Below are 13,298 nucleotides of genomic sequence, written 5' to 3' on the forward strand. Positions count from 1 at the left end.
ACAAACTAATGTTTTTACGTCTGCTCATATTTTTGAAGTATATTAAAATTTATTCTCTCCCTGGGAAACACTTTTATTAATTTTAATTAAGGGCATAATTTCAGGTGTGCAATATGCAGTATATGGGTTATTATTCTGTGTCCCAAAGAGACAGTAACAAAGCAATAAGGAACTTGAACATGATTCTATTACTAATTAGGAGAAACGGACGAAGAAATTGAGACCCACATGAAGCAGAAATAAGGGGAACTGGCTTTGCCTCAAATGGGTGTGTGGAAAATGCAGGAAGAGCTGCAAAGGGTAGGTGAACAAAGTCAGCAGCCTGCTGCAGCTCAACACTTTGGCAAAGCAAGTAGTAACTGTTTGATGTTCAATACCTAAATATATAATCATAGTGGAGCTTCATCTTAAAATATAATCTGAGTCACATTTTCAATGGACAGTCATCTCAAATAAAGGATGCCACTATGCTTCATGTGAAATATTTGTGTCATATAAAAAATTTATAATATACACAGCAGTTCCTGATTTACATAACAATTTATGTCCATGTTGACATTGGAGAAAACTGCGATGGTGTAACTGCATGGTGCACTCCCCTACTCCATATGTGCTGTGTTGATGTAAAGTAGGGATTAATTTGGGTCTAATTTAATAAGGTAAATCATTGGAATAAACACGGCTTTATATTGGTGCAGAACATCTACATCAGGGGTTTGCACATTTCTCTAATGTAAACAGGGTCTATGCTATCAAGATGTTTGATGATTTCTTAATGAAACTGATTTTCAGTTCTTGTTTATTTATAGATTCATGGAGTTTAAGGCCAGATGGGACCATAACATAATCTGGTCTCATTTCCTGTATAAATTTCACCCATTTATCCGTTATTGAACCCAATAACTTGTGTTTGACTAAACTATATCTTCCAGAAAGGAATCTAGTCCTTATTTGAAGGCCACAAGTAATGAAGAATCCACCACTTCTCTTGGTAGCTTGTTCTAATGGTTAGTCACCGTCACTATTAAAAATTTGTGACATTTCCAATTTGAATTTGTCTGGCTTCAGCTTCCAGCCATTATTTCTTGCCATACCTTTCTCCACAAAATTAAAAAGTCCTTTAGTACCCAGTATTTTCTCATTCTGTCAATCTTCATGCTATCCGTAAATTTTATCAGTAGCAATTTTATATTTACTTCCAAATCATTGATAAAAATGTTGAATAGCACCAGGCCTAGTACTGATCCCTCCAGAACCCCACTAGACATACCTCCCCACCACTTGATGATTCCCCATTGATGATTTTTTTTTTTTGAGATTTCTCAGCCAGATATTTTTATTGAATTTTTATGTGAAACAAAGGGCATGAGCAGAGCCTAGCTTAAGAGCCCCATGCAATCAGGGCTAATAAGAAACTTATTTTTTTTTGCCATCTGATGCTGTTTTCTTAGTATGTTTCTTAAGTATATAAGTTTCTAGAAGCCAGAACAGTTACAAGAATGTAGCATGAAACACAGGATCCAAGAAAAACGATATGAAAAAGCTGAAATTCACATTAATAAGCATTGTGAATAAGATGTCCTTTATTAGCTAAAATTATAAACACACACAGAGTATGTTTGTATTTAGTATTTTGAATTAGAACATATTGATGGTAAAATCATCACATCAAGTACTGCCACACATTTTTTCATTAGCTGTTTAATGGTAATGTTACAATGTATAAACATATTATAGGTATAAAATTAAACAAACCAGTTGTTTATTTGTGTGGTACTAAGAACATGATTATGAATACAATTTCTTTCTTCACAGAATAAACTCCCAAACAGATTGTTTATATTGAAAATCCCTGGAAAAATATCATGGTGCTTTTTTCTGCTTCAGCTTCCTGTACCAATCAGGTGCCTCTCTATTTGTCTGTGAAAGAAAGAATGCTTTGGTTATGCGTAAATTGAAAGGCAGGAGAAATATGCAATCCACACAACTCTGCCTTCCTCTCTCTCTCTGCCATTCACAGTGGCAATTGATTGCTCTGCTTAAACTAAAATCAATTAAAATGTGAAAGGTTTACATTACACAAAAATACATTAAAGTTCTCTGTGTCTAAGATAATAAAATAAACCAAACATCATATTATTAACCAAATTATGATTAAAAATGTTTACCAAGGTTAAAACAAACCATGAACTGCTTAGCTAAAGGACGATCATTGTAAATTATGTTACGTATATTTCTGTTAAAAAAGGAGGTGGGAACCTAGGACAAAGAGGTGAGCTACAATATGCCAACATTTTAAGCATAATACAAAAAGTTACATGTAAGAACACGGGTTCTCCATAATTTAATTGTGGGACACTGCCTCTGGATCACCTTTCCTTACATTCACAGTCTTGTAGGCTACTTACATTCATGACTGCATAAAATTCTTGTAGCAATTACAGCAACCTTTCACATGGAAAAGTAATAGTAAGTGGGGGAAGGAAGCGGATGAGTCATCTTCAGACTCAATGGAATTGGCAGGGAATTCACCCCTAAAAACAAAGTTCTAGGAGAGCCATGAGAAGTACAGACCTTTCACAGGATGGAAATGTCCTGCTCACTGCCTCCCAATTCCCCAGGCTCCATGGCAGTACTTTTTGAACAAGTGATAAGTGTAATTATTACTGTTAAAATCCTATATTGAAATCAAATCAAGTTTAATGGCCTCAAAAAGATATAAATGCATGCGCTCTGTTTCTTACATAGTGCATTTGTTATTTCAGACATTCAAACGAATTTTGTGTCATAAGTGAATCATTAATCATTCCAGCCAAAGAAATGGTGAATAAGGCATTATTTTCATTCTAACCATTACATTATTTGACTATTAAGTCTGGCTCACAAATTTAATCAAACACGAATTGTTCAACAGCAAACAAACACCAAACTTGAGAGGAAAAAAAGCCCAATTATTACAGCTGTCACTTGATTTAGGAAACCTCTCCAAACATATATTTTCTAAATTTGTCCCATACTTGTCAGAAAAATCAGAGGATACTTAGTAGTTCGAGCAGTGGACTGCGAAGTAAGACTTCTGAGTTATAGTGCCAGCTTCCTCAAGGAAATGCAGCAAAATTTGTACAAAACACTTAACTTCTGTGCCTAAGGACTGATGTTAGGCTTTGTGTATGTGACGTGCTTTCAGTATCTTGGGTGAAAGGCACTACAGAAATGCAAGTATTTATTATTTACTATGACATCTACCTATGGTTGGCTGTTGTATCGTTTTTCCATTTGTTCTCTTAGTAACTGCAAATGAAACTTGAAGCTACAGTTCATTTTCCTTTGCTTTCCTTCTCTGGAACTACTTCCTTTTTGACTCTTACTATCAAATGAGATTGTAAATCTTTGTGAAAGCCACCAAAAGATGAAAGTTAAAGTACGCCACAGTCACTTTTGTGCTTGGGAGTCTAGGCTATCTTCAACAGGGATGCCTGAATCCCTCTCAGAGATACAACCAAGAGACTGCCTAAGGGCTTGGCTACACTTGCAAGTTGCAGCGCTGGTGGAGGCTTTCCAGCGCTGCAATTAGTAACTGTCCACACCTGCAAGGCACATCCAGCGCTGCAACTCCCTGGCTGCAGCGCTGGCTGAACACCTGGTCTGCTTCGGGAATAAGCATTGCAGCACTGGTGATCCAGCGCTCTCGTCAAGTGTGGCCACACACCAGCGCTTTAATTGGCCTCCAGGGTATTAGGAGATATCCCAGAATGCTTTTAACTAAATTACTCTCTTTGTTTTGTTATGCAGCCTCTCTTTGTTTTGTTGTGAACGAGCTCCGCGCGGAGCTCCGTTGCCAGTGCTGCTTATCTAAAAAAACAAACATAGCTCCTGTTTGCTTTGATCAATCTGTACCTGGCTGTAAACAATCAAATGAGAGGCAGGCAGGGAGTGAGTGAAACAGCGGGGAGTCGTGTTGGAGGCAGGCTGTTTGCAATTAAGAGTTAAGACTAAGGGGTTGGAAACATTTTCTGATTTTTTCAAGGCAGGAAGCTAAACACACAGTGTTGGCTCCAAAAATCCACTCTCTCTCTCTCCCCCTGCTCCCTGTCACACTAGACCCCACTCCACCCCCCTCTTTTGAAAAGCACGTTGTTGCCACTTGAACGCTGGGATAGCTGCCCATAATGCATCACTCCCAACAGCGCTGCAAATGCTGCAAACGTGGCCACACACCACCGCTGGTAGCTGTGAGTGTGGCCACACACCAGCGCTGTTCCTGCACAGCTGCACGACCAGCGTTGTAACTCCCAGCGCTGCAACTTTCAAGTGTAGCCAAGCCCTAAGTCTGTCTCTGAAGCAGAAGCTTGCACTGAGTAACTCCGGGTACTGTGACTCACTGCCTGCTGCCCTAATTAAGACAGACCCAGCACCCTTCTAGGCCCACCTCACTCGTCACCTTAATCTATAATCCATTTACAAGCTAAATTCTTTTGTGCAAGGGTGTACTCACAATATAACACCCTTGGTGGGGAGTGGTACTGAGCTCTTTCTTACTGCACAAGGTATCAACTTCACCTTAAGCGGCAAGTACAAAGTCAGTAACATACTGGAAACATCTGCGCAGCAAAACCAAAAACAAACTACATCACAGTGGCAAGTCACCTCTCGGGTCTCAAAATAGCAGTGTAGGCGTTGCCGCTCATGCTGGAGCCTGAGCTCTGAGACTCATCCCCCTCACCAGGTCTCAGAGCCCAGGCTCCAGCCTGAGCGGGAGCATCTACCCTGCTATTGCAAGACCCATAGCGCGAGCCCATGTCAGTTGACTCAGGCTCTGAGACTTGTTGATGTGGGGTTCTTATCTGCAGCATTGACATCAGTGGTGGATTAGCCACTCAGCCAAAGGGGCCCTGGCCAATTGGGGTGCCCCCACGCTCTGACTGGCAGGAATGCCGGGTGGAGTGGGGCAAGCCCCCGTGCTCCACCCCATTCCCTGGCAGGAGCGCTGGGTGTGTGTGTCTACTGCAGGTAGCAGGGGTAGGGAGGGGCCCCCACTTGCTCTGGTCCAGAGCCCCATAAACCCTAATCCGCCTCTGATTGACACATCCCTGCTGAAGTTATTGACTCCAATTAGCCATGAACCAAAGCCTCCAGAAACATCTCTGCATGGAAACATAAAAGAAAATTGGAGACTCATGTTCATAACAGGGTCAGCCATCCTGCTCCTCCATGGTTCTTGTTTTTGAGGGAGGTATTCTACTTTCTACGTATATACATACATATCCATACACATGATATATATGATTTTATATACACGTGCAAGCACCCTTTTTAAATTTTTTTTATATATATATATATTATACACACACACACACACACACACGTGTACATACGTATATTAAAAGGACACTGAGGCTGCAAAGATAAGCACTCAAAAGTTAGGAAATGCCAGAATTAAGGCTCCTTTTGCAACCCCAATTCAGTCCCTTGAGACTTAATGACACTACAATTAATTACATGATCACTTTCCAAAGAACCCCTGCCTCATTCAGTGCACAGAATGGACCTGCTCTGGCAAATAATCAAGACTGTGTAATGAAAGGGGGCTGTTGTCTGTAGCACCCCTGCCTCTTCTGTTAGGAAGTTGGAAGGTGTCTAGTGACTGAGGCAGGGCGTTGCATGTACAGAAAGAATGGTCTCATGGTTAAGTCAACTGAATGTTGCTTTGGAGAGCTGGATTCTATCCCTACCTCTGCCACAGAGTTGTTGTATGATTCTGGGCAGGTCACTTAAGCCAAACTTTTCAAAGGAGGTGACTAACTGTGTGTTCCTCATTCTATGAGTGCCCAAACTGAGACCCTGGGGTCAGTTTAGCAGAAATGCTGAGCACTCACAACTGCAAGTGAAGTCAATGGGGAACTGTGCTTTGAACATATGAAGTGTGATACAATGCTAAATATTCTGAAAAATCAGGTCCTAGGCCTCTCAAATTGGGCAACCAATATTACTGTACACTTTTGACATTATTCTCTGTTCTTTAGCATCCCTATTCCAGAGATGGTGATAATACCAACCGTGCACCTCACAGGGGTATTGTGAAGATAATTAATATTTTTATAGTACTCAGTAATGAGTGCCATGAGAAGCCCATAAGGTAATTAATAATTCTGTATTCAGAACAGGGATTAAATAGTGTGCAGTAAATAAGGCTAAACATTGATTAATAAGGATAACACAAAATATTGCTTATTACATGAGCACAATCCTAAGCACTGAATGAGCCAGGGTCCTATGGAAATAATTACCCACTACTTAATTAAAGACGGTATCCTAATACATATGCACCTAGATGTCAAATTAAGGTTGCACAGACAACCTTAATTCTGGCTTTCCCTGATTTTTTAGTGCATATTTTCCTAGCTTTTTAAGAAAGTGAACTGAAAAAATAGAAATTCCATAATGTGGCTTCATATTGACACCAATATCATTCATCAGCAGGGTTGGAACCACTAAGCTCTCTGCCATTTGAGCTAACAGTAACTGATAGCAACAGTAGGTTGTTATCCTGTGTGGACCAGCATTAGAGGTGGGATGAGACACACACTTTATCAGTAGGTTACACAGATATTTGCAGACAGCAGAGGAATGAAAAAACTCAGGAATTTGGGCTTCCATTCCAGGCTCTAAAGAGGAGTGTATTCCATTGGTCATGGACACTTCTGCCAGTTACACCCAAGCTTCATCCCTTCTTCTCCATCACAGCCAACCTGTCCCTGTCTCACTCCTGTCTGTTCCTTACTCTTGGCTCCTTGTCCCAGTCCCACTCTCCTTCCCTACCCAGTCCTTGTCTTCACTCCTCAGTCTTCTCATCCTACTCTCCCCATCCAAGTCTGTCTTCCTTCCCCGGGCTTCTCCGCCAAGTTCCATCTTGCCTTCATCCCCCCACTCCACCTCATCTCCTTGACTCCAATCTCCTCCATAACTGGCTCCTTGTCTCAGTCTCTTTGCTAAGCTAGTACCAGTTCTCTCTCTGCACCCCAGCTCCTTGTCAGATCTGTCTCTCCTACCGCCATCTTCATTGCCCCGCCACTGGTTTCCAGCCTAGGCCCTTTGTCCAGCCACTTCCAGTCTCTCCCGCTTTCCTCGTCTGATCCCAGTGTTCCACCCCCAACTGGCTCCCAGTTCCATCCAACTGCAGGTTTTTCTTATCAGCTCCCAGTCCCAATCCCCCCCACTTGATCCTAGTTCCAATCTCCCTGCACAATTAGTCCCAGTTTCCCCAACATCTTACTGGTTTCCAGTCCTGCTCCCCCAATTCTCTCAGTCAGGGTCTCTCTCCCTCCCAGCCTCCAGTTCTAGTCTCATCAGGCTTCTTGCTCCAGTCTAGTCCTTCCCCTCCCCTCACAGTCTGGGCCTTGTTCCCCTCTGCGTTCATGTCAAGTGTCTTCCTCATCCACATTGCCTAGGCAGCAGCAGGGAAGTCACTAAGAGCACAGGAGAGACAAGGCTCCCTACTCTAAGTTCCAGAGCCAAAAGCAGCTGGGAGCTGCAAATTCAGGGATAACTATCTTTGACCCTGTAAGCGCCAAGATCAGTTTAGGGGAGCATGCTCAGCACGCATGGAATCTTCAGAGATTTTAGCTAAAAAACTAAGAGATCTCTATTGAGCTTGTGCAAACAGATCTTTCAAAGTCTTGCATCTTGGCCAAATTTGGGTGGATTTTCACAGGGACAGCAAAAGATACGACCCTAATACAAAGCCCATATCTCCCCCTTGCCAACTTTTAAGTCCCTGCTCCAAAGTTTGGGGGCACTATAGCTTCTCAAAGAAAAGGTTGCCAGAAATTTTTAAAATGACAAAATATATTGCCTAGCCTCATTCTCAGAAACTTCTGAACCGTTTAGCATAAAACTTTCCAAAAAACTTAGCCTGACGTAGACCCCCAGCACTGAATATTTCAGCCCCTAAAGGAATACATTTCAAGTTATAAAGCAACTGAAAATAAGGTCGTATAATGGGAAGTGTCGGGCCACCTTAGTATTAGGCAGTGCGACCAGCCTGTGTATAAGTATTATGTAAATATCTATGTCAATATATATATTTTCTTATATCCATTGGGATGTTAATGTATTGGATATGTAAGAATTCTGTTTTGTTATCCATTTTTAATACAACTTTACTAATTGAATTTTTTGGGAGATTTGTTTCCTGTGCACTTTAAGATCTAGAAGCATCTAGAGGGCTGGAGTCAGTGGTAGTGTGTGACCAGTATAGGGATATAGCTTCCTGTAGCATTCCACTACCACAGAGAGAAAAGCTTTCAGCAGGGATGTTGCACTGTCTTGCATTAACACCACAAGATGAATACAAATCCTGTGAAATCATCTCTTCAAAGAAGCAGACTTCTAGAATAATTTTTTTGTTTTGACATACACACCCACAAATAGACACTTTTTTTGGTTTTTGAAATGCGAGCAATAGTACCCTAAACAAAGACCTTAGGTCACTTATTTTAATTACTGTACTTACAAATAATGTTGGTTTGGGTATAAATACATTTTCTTCTTCGTGTTCCGCTGGCAGCTTTACAGAAGGGTTTGATTTGTGTTTTGCAGTTAAGCTTCTTACGTCACTATGAGACTGAGGTAAATTTTCCCCATAGCGTTTACCATGAAGACTGATAAGAATTTGTTTCATTACTGCCAGTTCCTGTAAAAACAAAAAATATAATAAAAATAAATAAGAACAATGCTAAATTTTCAATAAAACTAAAAATAGTAAAACCCACTATTATCTGTTAATAATGCATTTCTGTTCACCAAATCAAAATATCTAAATAGATATATAGGCAGATCAATAATCCTATAGGAAGTCTGATTATTTACTTGCATTTATTAGTCTGAGTACTAGTTAGAAACTACTTTACTAAACGGAGTAATAAAATAAAAAGGCACAGAAGAGTTATACAAATAAAACCTCATAATGTCCAAATGCTGTAACAGAAAAAGCATTTAAAGTGCATTAAGGATCCCACTATCCCTTTCTTCCATTTAAACGGCCATTTATTTTAAACAATTATTTTAAGATCTATTTTGATACAAGATAGCTTACAGAATCCAATTTGAGTGGCTATGATAAATAGTACTCCGAGGGTTAGGGTTTGGGTATGTGCCTTATAAATGCAGATATAAAAAACAAATATATGTCTTTACCCCTAGAAAAATCAATCAATTGATAAGAGAGGCCTAGGAGACACTACAGCAAAAAGGAGGAAAAGGATCATGATCTGAACTATGGAATGAAAAAGCAACTACTGAAAAGGAAAGAAAGGGATCTGGTGGCCAGAAGGGTTCTCGCTGACTTGGAAATGTTAATAATTTGCTAAATAAACAATTTGATAGATTTTAACCCCTTCCCGCCCACAACAGATTGGTTCAAGATCATTAGTAAAGTGACAAAAACAAAACCATAATTCCTCTCTGACTTTAATCTGCTATGGTCTTCTAATGTCACTGCATCTCCATGCTGCTGTCATTATTTTCTTCATTTTTAATGGATGCAATTATTACAAAATATGTTACATAATTTCCCCCCACCCCTCACACTGGTGCTTCCAGCTGTATCTTGTAACAATTTGTGAATTACTATGGCTGACAAAACAGCCAAGTGAGTGCAATCTTCATTCAAATAGCAGTTCAAAACCATACAGTTTTGACTGTCTTCAATAATAATTCAGCATTAATTCATGCAATCTTATCTTAGCTCTTTAACCAAAACAACAGTATAACTAATGTTTATAATAGTTTAATGCCAAACACAACAAATGGACATTATAGTTATTGTACACTACTTATTATCTATTTCTTAATATTAACCAGAAAATTACAGTGATTCATACTCTATTTTCATCACAGTATTCAAAATTAGCATAATGTAAAAACAGACGCTTAAAGTCTTGTCATCTAACTTCTGATACATAGTTGCTTTTAATAGCTCCGTAACAATACACACGATATAAATATTTTTGAAAAAATTAAAAATAGGCATGCTTTGTTGTAGAGAATATAGTTAATAATAATAACCACAATAATACAGTTATATGACTGGAACCCCAACACTAAATACACCCAACAACTTTATTGAGTGTACAAATTGTTCTTGGGTCTCAGTCATTTAATATTTGCATAATTCAGCTGTGTGTGGTGGCATGTTAAAACAGCTCAACTGCAGAGCAGCTGTTTAAAAGGACTGCTTAGTTGATGCCAACATGTTACCGAAAGTTGTAAACTGTGCAAAGATGCTGCCAAAGATACATAGACAGAATTTCTTGATGAAAATAACTCAGACAAGTATATTACAAATACATGCTCCATGACTGGAGATTAAGTCACATGTAAGCAATGTTTTGACATTAGTAAGTGGTGCTATAATATATCTTTATGGAGCTAAATCTTGCATCAGACTATATGGACCAAAAAAAGTTGTAATTATGAGTTTGAAGCTGCACTCAAAAAACAAGGCAAAGACCAAGAATTCTCATACTGATTTGAAAAAGAGGTTAGTTTCAGATACATAAAGGAGGCCCAATCCTGCAGTTATGGTACCAAATTCTCTCAGGTCATGAAGGTAGAAGAATGGCTCGTTAGTGAGCCCATTACAGCTCCCTAATGCTGTGGGCCTGTCTGTGCAATCGCTGGGGTAAACTAGAGCAGCCTAAAGTCTTTGTGGGGGTCCTTACTGGGAAGCACTATAATCCACCTGAGAATTTGCAGCACAGAGGTCTGCCATATCCCCCAGATTTGGGGCATGGAGTGGCTGGCTAGGGAGCAGTGTGCGCTGGCTTTCCATCAGCTAACAGCTTCCACCCTGCCAAAGGAATTCTCAGCTGGACACTTATACCAGGAGTCTTGCCTCCTTTACACTCCCAAGTGACATAAAGGAACCAGAAGAGATTGGAGATGAGAATTTGCCCCATAATGTATATATTAACCTAAAACAGTGTCTACGTTTGTTATGGGGCATTGTTAAGGTTGCATTAACATTTGCATTTAAAGCAGGACTAAAATCCCCGTTTTAAACTTTAATGATTAATTTTAGTTTGAAAGGCCCTAATTCAGCACAATGTGCAAAGCTTCTCTCTCCATTACACCATAGTTATTCCACAGTAACCCTGTTAACTTCAGTGGAATTACTACTAGGGTGACCAGACGTCCTGATAAAATCAGGACCGTCCCAAAATTTAGGTCCTTGTCCCAATATTTCGCTCCATCGGCAGCACTTTTTTTTTTTTTGCTCCTCCAGCCGCATTCGGCTATTTCTTTTCTTTTTTGTTCCGCCGGCGGGGCCCCTGCCATGTGTCCCGATATTTTCTTCCTCTCATCTGGTTACCCTAATTACTATTGTTTGTTTATTTATTTATTTGTGGTTTATAAATTTCAGATTTACTAACTTTTGATGAGGATACATTTGAAAATGTCCTGATTCTGAAATGTGGCAGTTCCCTTCTCACTTTTTTTGGATTTCTCTAGCTAACGACAGTTCCAGCAAATGCCACAATCCACAAACACATTCTGATATCACATGCCACCTGTGAATTTTGAATTTAAAGAGTTATTCCCCAAATTAGCAATGACCGATACAAATTATGTAATGATTAGATAACTGAATTGCTCAGATTTATCACCTGTTTCCATTATCTGATTCTGTTAGCCTGCTTCCAAGACCCCTGCTCAGCATATAGATCCTAGGAAGCCAGGAAAGGCAGCAGAGGGCGAAAGACGGGGCTCTGCAGGCCAATAATGGTGGAACAGAGCAGGAATGTGTGGGATGTGAAAAGTAGGGCCTTGGGGAGAAAGAAGGGGGCATTAGCAGGAACACGAATTGGACTGGGAGGGAAAAGGCTTGTGCATTGGTGGGTAAAGGAAGGGTTATGGGTAATGTAAGTTGGGGAAATAAATTGTTCCTGGGGTGGGAAGTCAAATGCCTCTGCGAGATGGTATCAGTGCTCGAATTACTCCCTCACTGTTGCTGCCTCAGCTCCTCACTGCACTGAGGAAGCAGTGCAGTGTAAAACCCTAAAAGCACTGATTCCTCTGTGGAGATGCTAGGCTCCTCCAGCATTGCAGCACTGGCTCTTGGACACACTGAGAAGACAATGCTGGGTAAGTTGAGTGTCTCTCTGTTGAGGCACTGATGCCTGAAGGGCTTCACCCGATATTTCTGCATTGGTACACTGGGGAGCCAAGACAGCAATTCCATGGGGAGAACTTAGAGTGCGTATGCCTCAAAGCAGATTCAACAGTGTGCCCTTGTTGCCAAGAAAGCTATTGGCATATTGGTCTGCATTAATAGGAGCTTCACCAGCAGATCAAGGGAAGTGATTATTCCCCTCTATTCGGCACTGGTGAGGCCATATCTGGAGTATTGCATCCAGTTTCGGGCCCCTCATTACAGAAAGGATGTGGACAAACTGGAGAGAGTCCAGCGGAAAGCAATGAAAATGATTAGGGGGCTGGGGCACATGACTTATGAGGAGAGGCTGAGGGAACTGGGCTTATTTAGTCTCCAGAAGAGAAAAGAGTGAGGAGGGATTTGATAGCAGCCTTCATCTACCTGAAGGGGGGTTCCAAAGAGGATGGATCTAGGCTGTTCTCAGTGGTGGCAGATGACAGAACAAGGAGCAATGGTCTCAAGTTGCAGTGGGGGTGGTCTAGGTTGGATATTAGGAAAACTATTTCACTAGGAGGGTGGTGAAGAACTGGAATGGGTTACCTAGGCAGGTGGTGGAGTCTCCATCCTTGGAGGTTTTTAAGGCCCAGCTTGACAAAGCTCTGGCTGGGATGATTTAGTTGGGGTTGGTCCTGCTTTGAGCAGGGGGTTGGACTAAATGACCTTCTGAGGTCTCTTCCAACCCTGAGATTCTATGATTCCTCCCCACCTCACACTGCCTGCACAGCTCCAATCCCACCACCCAAGAATCCTGCATACAACCCTCTCCTCACCCAATCCTCTGACATGCACAATCATCCCCCACTTACCAACCCCATCCCCACTCTGCCTCTGGCTCCCCACACATCGCTCCCTGTTAATTCCTCTATTGTCTCCCCCACTGCACCAGGTAGCAGCACTGAGGGAGGAGGAGTAGGTATATGGTGGGAGGAGACATAGGGAAGCAGAACTGATTAGGGTTGTAGGCGGCGGTAGAGACAACTGGGATTTGTCCTAAGGTTGTATTGAGTGGGAGAGGTGAATGGATTTTTAAGAGCTGAATATGGTAGGGAAACAAAGGGAGTTAAATTTTGCAGGAAGCATGTAA

General features: G+C 41.1%; 1 protein-coding gene across 6 annotated transcripts in view; it reads right to left on the bottom strand.

Annotated features, from left to right (window-relative positions):
• Nucleotides 1-1,570: 1,570 nt before the first annotated feature.
• PIBF1 (progesterone immunomodulatory binding factor 1) overlaps nt 1,571-13,298 on the bottom strand; it is a 186,256-nt gene continuing 174,528 nt past the window's right edge. For 5 of the 6 annotated variants that reach the window (XM_045011564.1, XM_045011573.1, XM_045011581.1 and 2 more), the window contains 2 exons: nt 8,513-8,692; nt 1,571-1,920 (listed from right to left, as the gene is read on the bottom strand). In XM_045011564.1, the coding sequence (XP_044867499.1) occupies nt 1,864-1,920; nt 8,513-8,692 (237 nt within the window). In that variant the 3' untranslated portion in view covers nt 1,571-1,863. Of the gene's footprint in view, nt 1,921-8,512; nt 8,693-13,298 lie in introns of those variants that run through there. The other variant, XR_006578430.1, reaches the window with a different exon arrangement.

This window comes from Mauremys mutica, chromosome 1, assembly GCF_020497125.1.
Source record: "Mauremys mutica isolate MM-2020 ecotype Southern chromosome 1, ASM2049712v1, whole genome shotgun sequence".
In the NCBI taxonomy this organism is placed as follows: Eukaryota; Metazoa; Chordata; order Testudines; family Geoemydidae; genus Mauremys; species Mauremys mutica.